Here is a 23,006-nt window from a genome sequence, read left to right on the forward strand (position 1 = left end):
AAAACTGACTGTGTATGCTACATGAATCATGTGCACAGTGCAGTAATGCAAATTCTGTACATAGTGCAGTACTTTTTATTCAAGTGTTTAGACATGAGAAAATCTGCAGATGACAGTGGATACTGAGTTTCAGTAAGCAGTGATAGAAAAGGGATGTGGCTATTGGGTTGTGTCAAAATGGAAGTGATAGAAAGTGTTTATCTGTTCTAAGCCATCTCATTATATAATATCTCTGTCATATGGAAAATCAGCTCTGTGAAAGCACAGAGACACAGACTTTTTAAGACAAAAGGAAGAATGATGCCATGGAGTCATGCAAAGGGTAGGAAATTTTGCAGGAAAATAGATCTTTTTCAGGCGAGATTAATTTTTTTGTGGTTCTGCCTTATGGAGAATGTTGCTTTTGAAGAAATAGCTGTGGAATGACTGCAGGAGCACTGGTTTGAGTTCTGCAAACCCTTCCATTAAAAAAAAATAAAAACCTCTAAGACTTCTGCCTCACCCCTACCATCTTTTGAATGTTTTGAGTCAAGATGCAATGAAAGGTTGTTATGGGCTCACATTTTAACACAAGCTTACAAACCACATCCTTTAAATTCATAATTAAGTACCTTTTTTTTTTTTTCTGATAAAAAGTCTCTAAACTGATAACTCTCACAACAGAAATCTTTTGCTTATCCATAGATGATATACAAGCATAAACAGCAATATGACCTTGAGTTGGATGGGATAAAAACAGGATAAAACTGGACACAATGCATGATTGTAGCATAAACAGATGATTATCGACGCAGTATGTTAGTGACTTAATCCAGCAAAAGTGCCAAATGAAAGGATGCCATAAAAATTGAGAAGGTTCATGAACAAGTATCTAGAGCTCAGACATCACTAGATCACTTACTTTCCTGACTTCTATGTTTGTTCATCTCTGTTGTTTGCAGTGAGCTTCCTTCTTAATGGACTTGTGGGAGATTGTTATACAATATAAACATCACTGCAGTCCTGTCTGCATTAAATGGGGAGGGATTTATGGTCCTCTCCTGTTAACAGGACACTTTTATATGGAGAAGAACTTTTCCATCAGTCTTGAACAAGAACTCATTTACTCAGGTGCTTATATAACACTAATCAACTTGTTAGCAAAGAACCCAAATAGAAATGAGAGGATATTAGATAAAACTGAAAAGAACAGAAGGAAACCTTTAAATGGTTTATGTTTTTCTCCATTCTTTTTAAATTAGCTTTGCAGTTTTTCTTAATGAAGGTTATTCTAATGCTAGATTGACAAAACATAGCAGCAGCTGTGCAAACTTCAAACACGTTGATCTGTAGTTCAAAGCATCTTTAACAAAGAAGCAGGAGTATCTCCGAGGTAGAGTCAAACTCATTCAGTTAAGTTATACCAACTCTTCCTCCTGAGGCTGGTGGCAGGGGTGGGTGCTTGTCAGGGACTGAACTGCATCATCCCAGTTGTTTCTGACTGAGAGGCCAGTCAGCTCGCAGAGACTCCTCTTTGCTTGCTGCCAGCCTGCACTGGTTACGAGTTTACCATATCATAAGACATTATATTTTCAAATTACTATGCAAGCATTTGCTGACTGATCTCCACAATGCCCCTGCCAGGTTCTCATAACTGAGGGAACAGACTGAGAGATAAGGAACTTGCCAGAGTAAGTTGTTTGCAGCTGGGAACAGAGCTGGAATCTCTTCACTGCCATTTATGTGCCACTAAGCAGGATATTGCTCAACCTTTGCTGCCTGTGTTTCAGACACTTAAGTTTTTGTATCACCTTATAGTGCGTAGTTCCTTGTCTGTGAAGTCACTGCTCCTGCTTCCCTCTCCCATTTTCTATTTTATTTAACTCATCCACTGCAGTAGTTTTAACTGTGGCCTTCATGTCACCGACTTCTCTCTCCTTAGCGTGCTGTAAATGTCTCTTCATCAGTGTTCACCATTAATAAAAGATTAACATAGCCAAGACTGTGCCTGGAGCTTTATTGCAAAACTCTCCACTCCCTTGTTCCCAGTTTCTGTTGATAGCATGGCTGATTTTTCAGTCTTTGAGGCCTTGGCTCTAGAAATCACTTTGCATTCCTTCCTCTCTCCTGTTTGTATACTTCAAAACTTATCCAAGTTGCAAGTTCATAACAAAGCGAATATTTAGCATGTAAATTTGTAGATAAGGGTCTGGACAAACATTTCAGTTATCTTCCATCCTGAATAATGCAGCATCTTCATTTATAGTATTATCAACCCCATATTCCTTTTCCTCTTCCAAACCTACCACAAAAAAACAGAATTGTTACCATGGTGTGACCAATAGTCACAGTGACACTATTTGTTTAATTTGTACATACTTTCTCACTTTTATAACTGGAAAAATGGCCTTTTGCCTTGTTCTGACTGGTAATTGTATACCTCCATATTAATCAGCACAGTTCTCAGAGATGAGGGCTATATCTCCTGTTCGTTATGGGGAACCACTGAAAGACCAGAATTGGAGGGGTAAGATTAGCAAAATCTGTTCTGAATCTAAACAGAGAACTTCAGCCTGTGAGGCTGTTAGTCCAATGCCTTTTACAAACACTGTATTTACAGTTCACTAAAACAGCATCAAAATAAGAGAAAGAACCAGATATGACACTCAGGCTCTGGTCCGAATTGTCTGAAAAATGCTTTGTTTGTAAGCTTAAGCCTGTTTGCAGAGAGGGAATGGACACAAATTCCCATCCTGTTTATATAGAACCACTTTTCTGATTTTGGTTGGACTTCAATGTGAGCTTTCCCCTCAAAGCAGAGTGGAATTAACCTAGGGCAGATTCTCTCATCAATATCTGAAATGTCATTGCTCCTAACATCAGAGTGGCAATGACCAAAGTTGTTTATCCTTGGAATGCCTTGGCAAATCCTCCTGCCTCCTGTCTTTTACCAGATCCCCTTTTCTCTTTTCTTGTAATTGAAAACAACCAAACTAAAATGCCTAACTGAAATTTAAGTGTTTATTATTTAGAAAAGTTTTGTTAAGTTTGTCTTGGAATATAGCATACTGAAAGTTGGGAGGAATTTCTAATGGAGAAAAAGATCAGGATAGCATTGTGAAGGAATTGGGCAAGCTTAATTTGTGAAAGTGTAGTGGAATGTAAGACATTATATAAATAATATGTAAAGTAATACTGGGCATTATAAATTTGTTTCTGCTTTACATAAGGAGCATACCAGCTGGAAGTGAAGCTGATACTGGAGTGGTTCAGTTTATCACAGGGTAACTAAGCCAAAAGTGCAATGCAATTGTGAAAAGGGCCAGTGTTATCCTACAGTAGATCAGGCAGGGTATTTCCAAAGGAAACAGGGAAATATTTGTACCATTGTACCAAAGACACTGGAAATGCCTTTGGAATACTGGGTATGGCTTAGACGTTTGTGTTCAAGGTGCTAAGAAGGAATAATAGAATTACAGTGGGAATGGCGTTGCTGTTCTGAGAGGAAACCAAGTGCCTGAACAGATGAGCTCTGATACGCACTTCTGTCCCCAGACATCCAGTCCATCCCTCTGCTGTGAGCCCTTGTCCCAGCAGCAGTCAGTTAAAGGCAGCTTTGCCACTTTCCTGTGCCCAAAACATGTTAGCATCAGTCCCTTTGGTCTGTAACATAAGCTGACAGGCTGGACTTGAGGTCTGTGTGTATATTCTCTCTATAACTGAGTTTATTGAGCCATTTGGTCAGATTGCTGGGGCTGGTGGAGTCTCAAGCTAATGTACAAAGACTCTTTCCAGCTTACCCAGCCTGGGTAATGTTATATTTCTCCAGTGGAAGGAAGAGGTACAACAAACCCATGAAAGGGTAGGGAGCAGACATGATCCCTCTAATCCAAGGCATTGCAACTTGTATGATGCTGTAGGCATGTTAAAGGAAAATCATCTAAGGACTTTGTATATCTAGGGTATTATACTTTGTTTTGAGAATCTAAAGTCATTGAACTGTTCTAGAATGACAACACAGGAAAGTGATAACCAGTGAGTAGCTTTCTAGCTGCCAGGCCAGCTAGCTCTTCTTTATCATTTCTACTCATCATGCTGCATCAAGAAAATAATAAAATATATATTTTTCACAATATTACATTTCCCTTGACTGATTGCCATGACTGTTAGAAAAATAAGATGGGATTTTAGGGCATCTGCTCGATCAGGAATGGAAAGGATGTGTTCAGGAGATGGTAAGCGTGTTAAGATGAAGCCCATGTTGTGGAAACATTGGGAGATACTTGACTAAAAGCTAAAAGGCATTTTAAGTACCCACCTGACCCGTCCTGACTTCAGCTCTCACCTATAGTGACTTGAACTTTTCAGATACCGATAGGGAGAAATTAACCTTGAGTCTGTGTCAGAGGTGTCTGTGCTCACCTTGAGTGACCAGTCTTGGCTTTTTGCATCATTCCACTAAATTTGGCTGTGCAGTTGTCATTGTAGATTCTGGTTCCGGGTATTTAAGTGCTCCACAACACTGAACTGGAAACTATGGAGTTCAGTTTGCAGAGACACCTGAGTTGGCCTTGTACAGAGCCTACTGTGATCCAGGAGGTTTGGCTTAGAGTCTGAGCCAATAAGGCCTTATCAGGTCTGAGTCAGCACTGCTATTTCACTTAGCGAAGTGATGTCTCTGGTCTAGCTTGTGTGTTTTCCACCTTACGGCAGTGAAGTTCCTTCTTACTGTCACTTCACTCTTCATTTGTCTATCTAATACTAAGATAAAAAACTGTAGTCATCTCAAGCTACAGACAGAAAGTCATCTAATTCCCTCTTAGCTTCTCTTCATGATTCCTGGTGGATGTGGTACATGTTGTAACAAGAGAAAAGTACTCTTTTCTCCTTTTTTCATGCATTTTGTCTTTTCACTGGTATTCCTAGAATGGCCATCTTAGTCTTCCTTTGAAATAACTTAGCAGGCTTAAATGAGACATGTAATTTAGCATAAAAGAATTCAAAGAGTTTTATATATATATATATATATATATATATTTTGGTACTAAATAAAGGAAAAAATATGTATTTCCTGTAAGAAATACAATAAATAGTTGTCCTTTGGATAGTGTTGCAAGAAAGAAAAGGTTGAGAGGGGTTTTTTCATCTTTTTTTTTTTTTCCTACAGTTGTGCATTTTCTTTGCTATGACTACATGTTTATCCTTTGAGTATGACAAATTGTTTTCAGAACTTCACAAGTGGTTAGGAACCCTACTGCACATAGGCCGATCTGAATTTCTCAAGCATAATCACTGTGTGAGAGAGTATCTAAGAGCTGTAAAATGCTACTCAGTGTTTTTGTGGAAAGAATGACCATTATATTTGATCTTTGCTTCTGTTTCTCCTCCAACTTAAGGTTTATTAATGTACTGATTGTTATCTAGGGCACGTTGTCTTCTAGGGTTTTAAAGCAGTGTTTTGGGTCCAACTGTCAGCTATACTATGCATTGGAATAAGCATCTCTGCTTCTACCTTTGGTAACAAAATAGCAACGTTGGCCAGGAAAAAATTATTTCTTGGTGGATATCCACTATCCTCTAGAAATGCTAGTGAAGTCTCCCTAAACATTTCATGTTTATTAAAGAAAAGTTTTTCCAGGATGCTGTTATTCACCTCTCATACATTCAGTAATACAGGTTATTTTTATAAGGCCATGAATCTTTCTGTTAACATACTGCTTTCCACTGGGTAGAATCTCACCCAGTAATGTTCTTGCTGGATGAAATCTGAGTCGTGTGGAGAGATTGAAATTAAGTTTTAAACTAAATCTGTCAAATTTTCTCAATGCCCATAGAGTGTGATAGGACTCCGAATGTACATGCATTGCTTCTGTATACATTAGTTCACAGATCTATTAACATTTTTTCTTGTCCTTATTACACAATGCCCAGTGGAATCTAAAATCTATTCTGCTGAGACTTTATGTAAGATAACACTGCTCTCTCACACGTGATTTTAGCAGTGGTGTCATGTGAGATTTTCCCCACAAACATTGCTTTTAGGAACAGGACTAAGTGAACACACTAAAAAAAAAAACTTTTTTGTTTCTTTCATATCAAAAGTATTTTGCAACCACTAGTATGGGTGAAAAATATTTATGCTACAGTCTAGGACATGGTTGAATCCCATCTTTTTTTTTGGTTGATGCCTGGGAATTTAGAATTATGCCTTTATATCAAGGAAGTATGAAGGACTTGGTTTTATTTATGTCTGAAAACAATGAATGCAGGATGGGGAGAGCACACTTATGATGCCCTCTTACAGAGGATTGATTTTCTTTCAATTTATAAACAATAATGTTGAGCTTTTTCATCATTCAGTAAGCCAAAAGAAAATGGAAGGATAGAGTATTGGCAGTATTGGCTGAATTAAGATTTGAGATGCATTAGAAACAGGGATCTGTTTCTAATGACACTGAAGGTACTTTTTTTTTTTTTTTTAATCTGTAGATGAAGTATGTTGCTAAAACTACCACAACGAAGCTTCATAGAGATCTGAAGAATAATAAAAGCAATAAATCATGATGGCAAAGCAAAAGCAATATGTAAAAAATTACATATTTAAGAACACATATTGCTCATGTTGTGGTTGTGAATTGCACCAAGCTGATCTGCTCGGTGTGTTGGGGAGGCTGGAAGCTGGTTGGATCCCTACATCTTCAGCCACGTGGACAGAAGGGCCAGCAGCATCTCTAAATATGTTGTTCTGGAGGAGAAAGTGTGCAGCTGTGGGGCTTCCATGCTGTTCTCTCAGCTGGTCCCATCTCTTCAAAGCCAGTCTGGCAGGCGTGGTGGAAGAGACATACATTCTCGGGTGTTATTGTACTCTTGCTCCTTTATGAGTCCTTCCTGACTTGGGGTTCATGATCCAGGGGATAAGGCAGTGTTCCAGTATGTGTCATAAATAAGAATTGCATCCTTCAGCTCTCTTCTTATTTTTGGAACCGAAGTCAAGCTGAACAGTATGGAAGGCTCTGAAAAGCTACATAAATTTTATTTTCTCTTCTTGGTACCAGTGTGTTGTAAGTCTGATGAGTGACCGCAGGCTGCCACGCAGGAGAATTCCCCTAGGAGGCCACGTTTATGCTACCCAACTGCTTTCTCCAGGCGCAGCACCATCCCCAGATCCCTTTTCTTGGTGCTGTTTCTTTGTGGTAACCCGGACATGCTGGCTGCTTTCCTGCTTAGTAGAAGCTACGAGCTGCTTCTCCTGCATTACCCCTCATGTTGGACAATTACCAGGGCTTTGGGCCTCAACAGTTTTATAGCATAGGAAATCTTCATGGCCAAGCTCTTGTGAGGTATCCTGACCTCTAGAGCATCTCCCCTGAGAAAACCAGGAGAGACTCAGAAAGAGAAAAGACAACAAAATTCAGTTTACAAAGTAGGGAATAAGGCACATGGCAGGGAGACAGAAAGTGATTCTGGGAAGAGGAATTTCTCTGGGTCTGGTGTTACATGAGCAGAAGGGAGCTGACTGGCCCTGCATACCCAGGATTTCCCCCTGGGGAACTTGCACCAGATGTCCCAGAAGCCAGGATCCTCCCTGGCTTATGTGGAAGTGTACTGGAGGCAGCCTGTTTTTCTGTACTTCCCAGGCCAGGTTGTTACAGCTCAGACACAATTTGGATAAACATACGTGACTGTGTTTTCTTCTTCAATTAAAACTTGAAACGGACCAGTGTTTGCCTGGGCAGTGGAGTTCCCTGCCGCTGAAGTTACAGTGAATCCTTAGGTACCTCAGGCAGGAAAGAGGCGCCCAGGCTGAGAGCGCAGGGCAGCATTCGCAGCCTGGGAGAGGGCAGCTGAGCCAAAAGAAGCGTTTTGTTCATTTGGCCTAATGCAGCCAGGGCAGTCATTGCTCTGGAGCACATTGGGGCAGCTCACCTTGGAAAGTTGTGCTTTTGTTGTCTGTGATTGCCTTTGATGCTCATTTGAGGTTTTGGTGGTTTTCCTTCTGTTGAAGTTGTGTTTACTCAGTCCAAGGATATTCAGAGCTCCTCATTACGGTGCCCGAAGCTAAAACCATGTCTGAGTGGCAGCACATATTACATGCTGAGCTCTCTCACTCGAAATAGGGTGTTTGGCTAAAACGTGCACACTGGAACAATTTCCAGACTGATCATCTGTTGCTAGCAACTACGTGGATTAGGATGGATTCAGGACCTAGAAAATGTGGATAATTAATCTCCTGCCACGAGCATCTGGTGAATGCTTCCTGCTTACAGGCAATGAGTGCTAGAATGTGAAGGTGAAATCATGTGAAGGTAGAGGAGAACATCACAGCCACAGCACGTGCCTTTGTTCTGGTTTTATGAGGGGGGACAGAACTGACCCCACTGGACATTCAAGGAAATAACAGAGCAGTTATGTATTGATACTTCTGCTGCACCCTCTCTGTAGGGAAAAGCAGAGCATCTCCAGAGCTGTGCCCACCTGGCAGAAATTAATATGAAGCTGCTGCAGATGTCTGTCTCCATGCATGATTTCGGACTAAAGCAAAGGAATGTTATATGTTTTTCACATAATTGCTCAAGGAAACAGGGGCAGAATTAGGAAAAGAAGTCATGAATCCTGATTCGCGGGTCCTGGCATTGTGCACTATGAAAAAGTCCTTTATGTATGTACAAGTTTTTAGAAGAAACAATTGAAGCCAGACAGATAAAGCAGAGCTTGACATTCGGAGACTGTCCTCGTTCCTGGACTTGTCCACTCCCCCGTTTCTCCTCCATTCCTAAAAGATTCTCAGTTTTCATTTCTATCTCCTCCTCTTGTTTGTTTTCCTTCCATTTCTTTCCTTTACAAGTATTGAATGTCTCCTCTGGGAGTAAGCCCAGCCACATGTGCGTGCAATGGTGGTTTATTTTTATTGGAGTCATTGCCTGTGACTGTTATTCATTACTATAGGAAGAACTGCACTAACAAACTGAGCTTTTTTTTTTTCTGTTGTAAAAAGTCCTGTTTTGTACATAGCTACTGAGAGCATCTACTGCCATTGTTACGGAGCTGAGAGTTTGGAGCTTGGATTCTGCTGCTGCCTCCTGAATGTCCTGTTATGTCTGCTGTTGCAAAGCAGAATTTCAGCTTCTCTCAGCTTCCTTGCACTTTGTCTCTTTGACCCAACTTTTCAACTACTTCTCCACCCCTCTGCTACCTGAGCAACTGAATTGGCCTCTGCATATGGAAGAACTCAGGGCTGTGCGAAGCTCTTGCAGTCACTGACTGCTGGTATGGCTTATGTTAAAGGGCAGAGCCAGAAGAACACCAAACAAGGCCTGCCTGACATAAAATGCCTGATCCAGAAAAGACAAGTCAAAAGTACTCTAACATGCTTTTATCTCACTTGACTTCAGCTTTCTCTTGACACTGGATAACTAATCTCTCCTTTTCCTTTTATTCTGTAGTTATCACACATTTCTGTGCCACCATGGGCAACACCGCCACCTCATGAATTGGAGGTCGTGTAAGGAATTCCTGGTACTTCTTTAAGATTAATCTGTGGCGTAAATAATAAAATGATCGGTAGTTAAATTAGGAACACATGCTTAGCATAAATATGTCAGAGCTCAGAGATGTAAGCAGCTCAATTGATTTCACATTAAAAAAAAATACAGCAACGCAAAATCAATGATTATTAATTAACCACTTCTGAGGTCAGAGTGGAGTACAGTGAGGGAAGATAACTGATTTGACTTGGCTTACCCAAAAAACATTAGGACCTTACCGTAAAAGTTAATGCTAAGACAAAACAAACAGACAAGAAGTGATTTATCTGAAGTTTGGCTAATGTTGCATAGGTCCATTTTTTTTTTTTTAAATTGATTTGTTTTAAAGATTTCAGAATCTCTGCTTCCCACTAGCAGTGACACCTGAATCTTAAAAGTAATCTGAATTTGGTGAGAAGGTTTGATCTAATTGATATTATTTTACTTTTGTTAAAATAAGTGTCATGCTGCTACTTCAGGATTGAGATTTCTTTGTATTCTTCATCCCACGCTGAATCCACCTCGTGTTTTCCATCAGGCTTTTGAAGGCTTTCCCTTCGCTAACTCTCTTGTTCAAATCATTGTCTGCTGTTGCTACTTCCCCTGCAAAACTGTCTTAAACGCATCTGCATTTCTTCCTTCCTTCCTACCCCCTCTGCCATCCCTTTTTTCTTAAGACGAGAGGCAAGGACCACTCGACTTCAGTCTTAGCAATGTTTTTTAATACGTGGAATTTGTATGCATTGCACTAAAGGAAAATATACAGATGTGCTGCTACATTTTGGGGGCTGAGACAACAGCAGGACGGTCAACTGCCTTTTGAGTCTGTTCATTTTGGAGTTGTTTCCAGATGTCTGCTAATGGACATTTTCAGGATATACACACAAACTCTGCTTACCTACTTCTCTGCACTAATTGGTTTGGATTTATGGAATGCCTCTCATAAAGCGTCTCTAGCTGCCATTGTTGCCTTTCTATAAAATAGTAGAAAGGAAACTCCTTCCTAAACAGTTTCCTCTGGACAGGATTTTCTTGTGGGGGAAGGAGAGGCACAACCCATTTAGGTTGCTCTATAAAGAGTTTTATTGAGTTGCGGCCCATTAACCTGGCCTTGATGAAAACCTTTTCAAACAACTGGACTTCAGGGAGCCACAACTCTCAAGTGCTGTGCATGGCCCAAAAGAAATGATGGCTTCCTAAGAAATCATTTTAATCTGTATTGTATTTTTTTCCTAACGTTTGCAGAAGTTGTAGGGACTCCACAGCTATTCCCTGTATTGGGGCTCGTTTGTGGCCCCATCTCTAATTGTTTGCTCTCTAGTACTCAGGGCATCTTAACCTTTCGCCATTCTCAATCCGCTCAGTTTGTTTTTACCTGGCAGAATGTACGTGTGGGGTTTAGATGCTTAGGAGGGTTGAAGGATGACTGTATATATCTGCTTTCCCTCGACCTGTCTGTTTTTCCTCTTTATTCCCAGTGGTGGTACAGCTCACCCAGTCTGGGGCCTTTCCTACTGACAAGGAAAGAAGCCAAGAGGAAGCCTCCAGCTGGTGCATAGCATGCAGCTGTGGATGGTACTGCTGGGGTGGCTGAGCTTGCGTCTGCTTGAAAGGAGAAAGTCTGTGTATGGAGAGCTTCTCCTTGCAAGGGGATTTAGAGGAAGATGTGAACCTGGGGATAATCATTTCCATAGGAATATACAAGTCCCTGATCAGGTCAAACTCTGCAGTGAGTTGCCTGTGAAAGTGATGTGATTTGATAAGGTCTTATTCAGATCTTAGCACTTGATATAAGCTGTACAGTCTTTAGGAATATAATTAATTTCTTAACTTCAATTTACCCAAATGCATACTGTGGATATTTTTACCCCACTGTTGTAAAACCTTTTTAAAATCTACTGATGAAGTACCATACATGAAATCTTTTCTTAGTAATGGAGGAAATCAGTAAATTGTTTATGAATACATCCTAAGGCCATGGACATAATTGCAGGTCACCTAGCCTACTGTTTTGTTTGTTTGTTTGTTTTTTGTTTTGTTTTGTTTTTTACATTGGAAAGGAATTAGGGCCACTTTTTGTTTTTGTGACAGGGAACAATTATCTCCCAAAGTAAGTCAGATCCTGTTATGGGACTGGGGTCTCTGAGAGCTCCAGGGCCTTACGAGCCTTTCTAGTGTTTGGTGAAGCCTGGCAGAAAACACAACCTTTTTTTTTTTTTTTTTCTCCCACCTTGTAAAAAAGACATCCCGTTGCCCTGAAGTTTTTTTCTGTGTGGAGAGGGAGTAGGGAACAGCTGCTGTGTGAAGCCTGGACGCTGCTGCAAAGTTTGTGCAAAGTTTGTGGAGGGAGCTCCTGACTCTCCTCAGGCACTTTCTGGTGGGCTGCAGGCGACAAAACCTGTGGAATGAGAGCTGGTCCTGGGAACTGGGTCACAGGTCCTGTGCAAAAGCAGATGAACAGAATAAGGACCGTTGCTTTCACTTCTAGAACAGAAATTCCTGCACATAGGGCCCAAGAAGAACCAGCAGGGAGGGGAGGAAAAACAGTCATGAGGTCTGCTGGGATATCTGATGCAAAATCAACTTTGTTGTTTTCCTAACAGGCTTTTTCCTGGGCTCTGCAGCTGAAAAAACAACCCTTCTAATCTACAATAAGAAGGGAAATTCTGGCATGAAGATTGTCCACCCAGACATTTTGGCACAATTAGGGGAAAAAATTGTTTAGCTTAGCACTGATTTTATTAGTGCCCGAGTCTAACTGAACCTGTCGATGTGCTCTTTTCCCTGCTGAATGACAGTGTCGATGGTACAGGTTTCTTTGTCAGTTCTCAGCTATGCTTTTCCATGCTACTGCAGCATAATTTGTGTTCTTTGGAAAGTACTGACTATTAGCACTGATCATTTACTGCAATAGGACAAAAACATAAATTAGCAAAAACTCCCAGCAAACCACCATTGTTTCACAAAGGCCAGCTATAGTAGTGAGAGCCAGGCTCTTTTCACAAAACTAAGGTATTTGGTAATTTGACAGTACATCTGAATCCTAAAATACGTATTGGCTCTAAGTGTAATTTTGTTATTCATTACAATTGTTTGTGCAGTTGAAGTCTCTTGTCATTTTTATAATCTCCAGAAGTACAAACAATGAGATAAGGTAAATCTGTCAGAAAAGGAAATATAAGGAAAACAAACAAACAAAAGAATACGATATATTTTAAAAGAAGTTTCACATGGTTTCTCTAGTGTTCCTCACCCATTTTCCTTGTTAATAGTCTCATTAAAATATGGGCAAGAAACTGTATGTCTTCCCAGTGTAAACAGAAATGACATTAAATGTTAATACAGGAGATTTTATCAAATGTTTCATTAAAGTCTTCGTTTGTTATTTTTTTTGTTAAAATCATTATTTTTTTCATGATGGAAATCTTTTTTTTTTTTTTTTTTCTTTTTTTAACCATTTGAGAGTTCATAGCTCAGTAAAAATCATCATTTTATTTAATCGCTTGGTAGTTTATCTTCCTGGCATTTTGATAACTAATTTGATATAAGATCCTCTCACCCCTCTTCCCCCCTCCTCCTTTTTTTTTTTTTTGGTAGGACACTGGCTTAATTTCTGGTTATCAGACTACATCTGAAACTCCATCCAATATATTTTCCAATTCATCACTTTCTTTGCTATTGACAGGGGATGTTGTCCCAGTAATTAGTATTTTCTGCTGGGCTTTTGCAATCAATTTCTGTGATTCATTTCTTCCATAAAGCTTCCATAAACAATAAAGTTTATTAATAAAAAAGCTTTCCCTAATTAAAAAAACAAACTTTAATGTACATTTTTTCTGCTGTCATCATCAATTCTCTCTAAGGCTTTTGTTTCTCAACTGTTCTGCCTGTCTCCCATTTATCTTCCTTTATCTAATCTAATGGCATCTATCCAGTTTCTATTCACTTTTCATCAAGGTGATATGTTTTCTGTCCCATAGTACCTTTGTGTTCCTAACATGCCTCATGACAGAAAGCATTTTTCAGTTGTTTAATGTTTATTCTACATTGCTGTCGTATAATAAATAATTATTACAAGCCTCCTGATGGGGAAACACAATGTTAGAAAGGAAGAAAGGAAACAAAAATTTGACCGCTTTGTAAGGTTAGGACTTCAAAAAACTTAAAATAGCTTTGACTTTTACATCTCTCATCTATCTTCATCATTCCAACTAGTGGTATCAGAATGCATCATTCCAACTAGTAGTATCCATAATAGTAGGACAGCAGAATAAGAACAACTGCACTTGGTATTTATATTGTATTCCAGGAGCTCATGGATAGCCCAGATCAGGGAGACTCAATACCATTTCATCATTTTTTGTAAGTTTATTTCTATTAATTTCATTATTTACGAAATCATTTTGGTATTGGACTATTATTTCCTATCACTGTTTACTCAGCTTAAATTATGTGCTGCTTTTGGTGAGACTTCAGCTGAAAAAGAAAAAGGTTTTGCAATAAATAATAATAAATATGATACAAGTAAACAATAAAAATTGTCAAAACAAGTATTAATAGGAAATATTTCTGGTGAGGCCAGGATTTCATCTTTGATTCCTTTATTAAATAGTGCTTATCATAAGAGGTATGTCTTTCATATGTCTGGGTAGGAGACAAAGCAATGAGTTCTTTTACATGTGTCAGGAACATCTGTAGAATTGTATGTTCCTTTATTTTCCTGAAGCAAAAAGAAAATCTTTCCATTATGTTGGAATGAAAATTTAGGTTCTTAATCAAAGTTTGGGAAAGTAAGGTTGTGGGAACAAGTTTCTGTCTCAGCATGCTATACAAGTAGCCTCCTTATAAAGGACTTATATTCAGGCCTAGGTTCAGACAGTGCACCTTTCTGTACTCTCTCCAGATTTTGGCTATGGCTGGTTTAGAATTGGAACAAGACAAATGGTTAAATACGTGTGAGTTTTAGAAATGCTTCCCGAGATATCCTGGAAGCCTCCTTTTGTTCTCCACACCCTCAGGTGGTTGCTTGGATTCTTAGGGAGAGGAGCAGATGCTTTCCAGAAGACAGAGACAAGGCGGCTTTCAATCATAAATGCTGTATTTGAAAGCCAGCAGCTTTTTTCTCCTTTAATTGACTGCAAAGATCCATAGTTGCATGTGGACCTTCAAGAGACGTTGTTAGCCTGTATTCTTCCAACTCTGTCAGCTCTCTCGGTGTAGAAGATGAATTGGCAGGGCTTTAGTGCTCAGTCTGCACACAGGATTTGAAGAGACTTCATAGGTTATGGAGCACATCGTAAGCACTGTTTCTTATTCCCTTTCATAAATATTTCAATCTGAATCCTAAAACAAAGATTTTTTTTTCTTCTTTGAATTGAAGGCTCATGTTTACTAGTGGTTAAAAACTTTCAAATTTCCAGCCAACATGTTTTTGTGGCTTCACGTTTGTTTTTGTGCCAGAGTCGTCTTTCAGTTTGAGTAGCTCTTCTCTTTGTTTCCTGCTCCATTCTCTCACATCCCCTCTGCCACTCACTGACACACACACACAGCAGTCAGCCTTCGCTTTTGCTAGATTCACTGAGATAATGCTTTCTAGTGGCCTTTCAGATGAGTGCTCTGTTCTCCTCATCAGCGTACAGCCCATTTCTTGTAGCTTGAGTTCATGAGTGACCTGCACCATACCTGGTACTCCAGAGTAAAGTGTACTAGTGGCTTCTACAGAAATACCAGTGGTTTTGCCAGGTTTATGTGGTAGCACACTGTACAGTTGGATTTGTCATTGTCCTGGCTACATCATGTTGTGGGTTAGTGATCTTTTCAGGTACTAATATGTCTGGGAAGTACTTTCTTTTCAATAACTGACTGTTTCCCCTTTTGCCTTACAGCTTTCCTGCTGATTTTCATTTCTTCATTAACAATTACCATTTCACAGTGTTAAAAGCTTTATAGCATCAGTGTTTCATTTTACCCAGTTTTCCAAGTCTTCAATTATTCTTCCCTGCAGCATTTCTTCTAAAGCCCTGTATTATACTTCATCAGCTTACAGGCTTCAGCTCACCAGTTTACATCTTGTTCCTCATCCATTTGAGGTTTGGTTTTGCTGCTTCTCAGTTCTGTTGCATCATCTTCAATTTCATATTTTTTCACATCTGTGTATGACAAATACTAGCTATCAGACCTCAGTTTATATGCTGATTCTTACAACATTTTTTCCTCAATAGATATTATCTGTTTTCTTCTGAATGCGCTAAGTTCCTCAAGTTTTTTTTCCACTTAGTTGTTGTTTCTGCATCTATATGATTGTTCCAATTATCAGCCTTGCTTTTCCTCTTCTTCAGCATCCTCCTGCTTGTTGAAAACTGATGTCTTCGCTCATTTCCAGAAAGTTTAATCACTATCTAATTTCACTATAACTCCCAATTTTAATTTCCTTTTTGATATTGCTGATGTTCTTTCCAAGCTCAACAGTACCTCAATTTTTGGCAATTCACTTCTTGGCCTCCAAAACACTTTTTTTTTTTTTTTTTTAAATCTGTTTTTCCTTCTGTATTTCCTAAGTTCCTGGAATATGCTTAAGAACCTACTGTGTGTAGGCTGTTCAATCCAGAGAATGATTTGCAGTGACCTTTTATAGTTGTTTTTTTCTCTTTGGTCAGAACACAAATGTAAATACATATTTACTTTTTTCAATTTATGTTAATGTGGAGTTTGGTGTTATAAAAAAATAAAATAAAATAAAATTGTGTACTCTACCTGTTTGTGAAATAATGCAATCATACTTAAGGTTATTTTTCGCAGTAAGCAAACATTCAAAGTAAAGCATTAGTTTTGAATATCATGAGCAAGTTCTTTCTAAAAAGAAAGCTAATTCTGAGCCTCAGATGTAACTGTGGAGCAGCCTTTCAGAGAGGTCCTGTGATGTACTGCTGAAAGGATGTGATTTATTATGTTTTTTCATTGCTATACTTAGTTATGCACATATTGTAACTACATAAAAATGCAGTAACAGAATGTACATAGGGTTATTTGAATGTCTAGCTGTTTGCACGTACAACTGTGCCTAGTGCACATTCATATATAGGTTAATATTTATGTGCATAGCACTGCACGGATTGCCAAAAATCTGACCTTAGACATCAGGTTTGTAACTGTTTCACTTTGGGCCAATCTGATTACACATCCAGCTGTTGTGGGAGACTGTAGCTGAGCATTTGCACAGTTTTCCCACTCCATCCTTTCTCTCACGTTCTCAGAGATCAGCACTGTGTTGGCATCACAGGACTGATAAGCACAAGGAGGCATTCTGTTGTCTCCCTTCAGATTCTCCGTCCTACCCCAAAAGTGAGAAGGGCTGTGTCTGTCTCTCAGGGAATAATGACAGGAAAGGGAGTTCTGGGTTTGTCAAGGTGCATCACAGGCACGTGATGTGGCATGCTTCTCCTTCCTCCAGAAGTTTGTTAGAAAGAAGAATAGAAGACGACGAATTAGCATGCAAGAGGGGAAAGTGTTAGCATGGCAGTTTTCCTACTTGGAGTAGTTCACAAAGGTTATATCACATCCTGGGATGGTTTTGCCAGCTTCATAAGGAAAACATTGACATTTGGACTGGTCTGATGTTCTCCGGCTGTATTTGTGTTCTTCATGTGCATTCCTTTATTTTTTACTGTCTGAAGAAGAAAGAGTATATTTGGTTTAAATTCTGAAAACCGTAAAACTGTTAGCTAGCTGTGGGTACATGTGGGTTATAGTGATTACGTTTAAAGCCCAGGTATAAGGACTTTGTTTCTTCAGTCTGCATCAGAATCAGATGAGAAAGTCACAAGAAATCTCAGCATGATGGTGTCTGCAGACTACAAACACAAATGAAACCTGCCTACTGTAGAGATATCCTTAACATTTAAAGCGCTACAGGAAAGTTACACATGCCTTGATTCGGCAGCATAATTTGCTGCCAAATCCTGTTATTACATAAGTATACTTCAGAGCCCAAACTTCTGGTCCTTGATATTGTTAATCTTACACTTAGGAATAAATGTTCCAGCTCTGTGTATCTATACAATGATTCAGTACTGTCTGACTTTTCAGGGGAAAGTTTTGTTGAGTACAAACTTCCTCATTTTTCTGAGGTTTCTCTTGACTTTTATATAACACTGTTCACTGTTTGCCTGCTGATCATTAGACACCTCCAACAAAAATCATATATAACAGCCTTTAGGTGTGCTTGACTGTTGAGTGGAATTAGGGCATGACATTTGGGAGTAATGGAAATAACTTACTCCATTTGAAGTCAGCAGGAGCTATTGGTGCTCCACGCCTCTAAAACTAAGATCTTTGTCTGTAGTTCTAAGAAGTCTGGATTTGGACACAGCTGCTGGAGGTTGGGTATCTTGGGCTGAAGGGGTGTAGTACTGAGAAGGCCTCGGAAATGTAAGCGCTGAGGTGCGTGCTGGTGCTAAAATACGCTGCTGGGTGAGGCCTTGCTGCTGAGGTTAAATGAAATCAATACGCTGAAGCAAAGCAAATAGGCAGGCCTGCTGGATTTCCTGAGCAGTTGGGGTGGGCTCTGTGACGTGGCTGTGCTGACAGCAGAACCCTGAAAAGGATCAGAGCATGGGGTGGGGGAGCAGCCTCACCAAATGGTGCCCTCAGGGCCTGTCGGGATGGGAAGGCTCTTCCACTGTGCTGCGCTGGGAGAACTGGTCTTCAGTTCCCTGGGGACGTGGGGATCACTAGACCAGGGTTTGTGCTGATCACACTCTTGGCAGAGCTTACTAAATCTACCATTAAAATGTCACTTTCACATAGGTGATAGAACGGGAGTTACTTTGTGGCAAACCATAACAGAACTGTCCTCACCAGTCAGCAGAAATCAGGCAGACAAACAATAAAGCCAGGCACATTCGTGTCATTTGGGCTGGCACTGTCAGTTCCACATCCCAACCTTGCTAAATCCATTTCTGTGTGTCCAGAGCTCTGCTGTTGTTCATCTTGTGCAGTGGGTGTTTCCTCCATAGTGGAGTCAGAGAGCTTCGAGTATTTCTGACCCAGCCATAGAGTGTCAGCATACCCAGATGCCAAGCTAAATCTGATTGCACTGTAAACCCTCAGGGAATTTCAGTTCCTATTTTGAAACTCCGAAGATAGGATTCTCACATAAACTTGACTCAGTCACTGACCCTTTTTCAAAAGAGGACATCCATATCACTGCAATGCCATGTTACCTTCCCCGGTGTGGTGACCCACAGGTGGATCATACTGCATCTGGGGCAGCAGGAACATGGTGGAATGCGTGGGGAAGGCAAGGGGATGCATCTCTAGAATTGCTAATGGGGATTAAAATTACATTACACAGCAGCAATTACAGCTTGCTCAAAAATTGTCTCCTGCCCGAACCAGCAAGAATGATCATCTTATTTGCCAATAAAACAAGCAAAACATGTTGGTTTTATGATGGTTGGTTTTTTATTACCTGAGAATCCTTTTTAAATTGCAGCATGAGCTCTACATTCTTGTGAGAAGATCTCTACTTAGAAGTGAGAGGGTTAGATCAATAGCAACCTTGTTATTTCTACATTATGCCTTAATGCTTCTGGAAGTTAAATCTAGTGGGATTGTTCTACAAATTTGAGCTCTGATCAGTATGTGATAGAGATACGTACTTATACGTTGTTTGTTTGTTTTGCAGATCCTGGTTGCAAAATCCCCTGTTGCTCCATTTTCCGTTTTTTTCTACACCATTGAGAAATCAGGCTTGGTTCTTCAAGGTAGGATCAGAGCATTGATTACTTTCCTTTTACAAATAGTGTTTTAAGCAGGCTGAAGGCAGGTAACAGTGACGGCTGTTGAAATGGTGCTGGTTTTAACTAATTAAAAACAAAAACAAACCAAAAACACACACACACACATTTGAACAGTCTAGTTGACAAGGGCAGCCTTCTGCTGCTTTCCCTGTCTTACCTTGGGTAATATTAAATTAGTTGCTGCATATTCACATGGATTTAAGAATAGGCCCTGAATTTATTACGTCTCCCTGTTTTCATTCAAAGTAAGTTGAATGGTTCTGGCATTGTTCCTATGGGAGAGATTTTTCCAGGAGGAGCATACCTGTCTATCATTAGTAGCATGTTCTAATAAATAGTTTCTCTTTAGCAAATGGCTCAGCATCAATAAAATATGGGAAATTAATATCTGTCCTCTATTTCTATGATCACTTTAATGTGAATGCCATAGGGCCCTAAATAACCCTAAGGTTCTCTATGGTGTACTCTCTTATTGTACTGAAAAGATGGGTAATAGTATGATGGCAGGGAACTAGGGCTCTTTGTGGCCATCTCCTAAAATATATGTTTTTGAACCATTGTGAAAGAGGGAAATGCAGCTCTTCATTTTTTTTCCCTATTTACCCCAGTAAGTATTCCTTTAATCTATCTATTTTTTGACAGACATTCATAGACCAACTGTGTTTAGTTCCTCTGTGTTGATATGCAGTCGTGGTCCTGATTGTTGCAGCAGTTTAGCAGACTTTTTGTTCAGAGGATACTTTCTAATATGTAGTCATGGTATTAAGAAAGCTGAGTATTGCTGTTTCTCAGGTTCCAGTGATTAGCAATCACTGATTGCTAAGTACTGATTTTAGCACTGATTGCTAATATAAAAACGCTACAGACTTTTTAAGGTATGTGAACAGTTTTCTTTCTTCTGATTGCCTATTTCCCACCTACAAACAGGCAGTACCAGATCAGCAACATATTTACATTTATTCATGATTAGATAAGCTTAAAATACTGGTAATACCTAGTTTAAGAAAACAAAAGAAAAGGAACAAAACTTTTTTTTTTTTCTTCCATTTGATGCATCTACATAATGATAACATGAGGGTCCATTGGGTGTTTCCTAAACCTTTAGATATTATACCTAGTGTATTAGATGGCATTCTGTGACTTCAATTTGCCTTACGTGGTACTGGTAATTTTAAACAGGCTGCATGTACTAGCAATATTTTTTATTGGTTTAAACTGAGATGGCTTGCAAGAGTTGCTCTGGACATATTTTGATTAAGGACGGGGTATAAGACATACCACTTCTCTATCTCAATTATCTTCTGAGTTGCAGAGATGTTTCTGGTCATCATTAAAAAAGTAGACAACTTCCTGCTCTGTCTTCAGGCACTAATGTAGTGACACTTCGGGAAAGAAAAACTTACTATTTCAGAAACTGGGATCATTTGTTCAGAGAGGATCTTTATTTGTTTCAAATCTTTTCAGTAAGCTGGGAAAATAGCTTCCTAAGGACTGAACCCTACCTTTAAAGAGCAGATTGGCCTGATAACATGTACTGATGATGGCAAGGCGCTCTGATAGTACGATGCTTAACAGCACTGTATGAGGAATATATCAATTACTCTTTTATCTGTATCCATATGTTTCTGGGGTGTGCATTCACCATTTTTCTAAAATCAGCGTGGATTTCTCTAAGTGAGCATTATCTTGCCATCAGGCATTCTTTGTATATTCGGAAAGCAGCTTGGAGCTTTTCTCTGTGTAAGCTTTTTCTTAGTTTATGACTATGCTGTTATGTTTAGATATTTTTTCCAAGATGGATAGTATGCAAGGGCATGGTTCCCCTGATAATGTGCCCCAGACTGTTTTACGTAGCAGGTAATGTCCTGGCCAGAGATCAGACAGCAGGGTCTGAACCTTAAATGTTCACATAGTGTAATCCAAATCTGGCATTTCTATGATTTTACATGCTGGTTCTTTTAGATTCTAGGTTTGGGAGTCTAGTGCTATAGGTGATGTCCTGGTTCAATGATAAGGTCCTGCTGCTAGTATCCTTACAGAGACATGTAAGCACTTACACATGAGAAGCATCTCACAAAGTTTTACAAAGTAAATATTGCATGTTTCCTTCCCACACTTCAGTGAGCATTATTTCTGCAGAGAGAAGTGAGCAAATCACATGAAAATGATTGTTTCAGGTAAGATGTTGACAGGAGTTGCTACCTAACAAGACAGAGCCATTAGCAGAGTGATGGTGGGTGGCCTTGTGCAAGAGAGGCTAGAGTTTTTGTAAGAGTTGAAGCTTATACGTTCCACAGGGAAGCTGGATGCGAGGTAAGATGTCCCTAGGGCGACTGGCCGGGGGTTAGCTGGCGGGGGAGTTGTCCCTGTGTTGCGGTTTGAAGGATGTCGTAGAGTGCGAACAAGTGGAATCTGTCCCGCAGCAGGATTGCAAAGGCAGCTTTCCCATTCAGTCTTTGTTGTTTAATTCAGTTGGTGTCAGGAGGTGAGCACATTCAGGGCGTCTGATGAGAACAAGTGGATGGGTGTGGGAACTGGTGGGAAGCGGCAGCTGTCTGAAATGCCCAGGATTCTTTCTTCTTACTCAGGGGGTCCCATCCCGGGACCATTAACCAATAGGCCATAAACAAAATTGATATCGGAAAATGTGGCTGGAAGCTCCTTGATTAGTGAGGGTGAATAGGGAATGAAAGACAAAGTGAAAGTGTGATTTAACAGTTCCACAAGCAATTTCCATTGCCACCTCTGAGGGATTAGGATGTGTGGAATAGGCTAAAAATGAGGAGGAGCTCCCCCCTTTTGTTCTGTGGGCCAGAGGATAATAAAACGGCAGGAGAGGCAGTGCGGCTAGTTAGGGATTTCACAGGCTGCTATTTGATGCAGTTTAAGGAGCCCTTTGCTATTGTTGCAGTTAAAATGGGAAGCGGAACTGTTCTCCATTCGCAAAAATCTCCAGCGTCCTCAGGAAGAGGGCTGAGAGCAAAAGGCTATTAAGATGGTAATGCTGCCCCATTTGGAGGAGTGTATCAAAATCCTCTTTGTCAGTGTAAATCGCTGCTCTGTTTCCCTGGTGTCTTTGCATCTCATGGCCCCAGTGCAAGCACAGGAGTGTTCAGAGGAGATCCTAGTGAAGGAAGACCTACTTCTCTGGTGTTGTCAGAACAGAACTCCAGGTTGCCCAAGGGTGCCACAGAGAAAACTTTGCTTTTAAAAAATTTCATGTGTTCAGGGATTGAAAGAATCCAGTTATTCATTCCTTTTATTTCTGCTTTCAGACTGGAGAAATGAAAATTGATGATTGGAAAAAAGTGGTTTGTCACAGATTTAGCAAGGAAAGTCAGCCTTTGGTCTCCTCCTTTCATTGCTGCAGTATGGTCTGTGCAGTGGAGGAATGCAAACCCAAAAATACCCTCAGTTGCTTTTACATTGCAATGCAATGTCATGTGCTGCCACGCCGCAGTGTGACTCTGTAGTGAACCTGAATTACGATTGGAAAATCCAGTCTGACAGATCTGTTTTTGTAAAGCTTCTCCTCTTAGAGAGACAGAAACCTGGATCTAAACACTGCAAAATATTAAAACCTTTACTGTCTGCATGTGTATTCCGTTTAAGTACTTGTTGTTGCATGGATATTGCTCCGTAATGCAATATCCTAGTTAAAGTGAGTGACATGATTCTGTTAAGAAAAAGAATAACAAAAACA

General features: G+C 39.9%; 1 protein-coding gene across 1 annotated transcript in view; it reads left to right on the top strand.

Annotated features, from left to right (window-relative positions):
• RAD51B (RAD51 paralog B) overlaps positions 1–23,006 on the top strand; it is a gene marked incomplete at both ends in the record, with an annotated part of 376,619 nt that overhangs the window by 233,563 nt on the left and 120,050 nt on the right. Inside the window, one exon of the mRNA XM_084287274.1 lies at positions 19,189–19,267. Within this exon, the coding sequence (XP_084143400.1) occupies positions 19,189–19,267 (79 nt within the window). The remainder of the gene's footprint in view (positions 1–19,188; positions 19,268–23,006) is intronic.

Source organism: Netta rufina, assembly GCF_964035555.1.
Source record: "Netta rufina genome assembly, chromosome: 5".
Classification (NCBI taxonomy): Eukaryota; Metazoa; Chordata; class Aves; order Anseriformes; family Anatidae; genus Netta; species Netta rufina.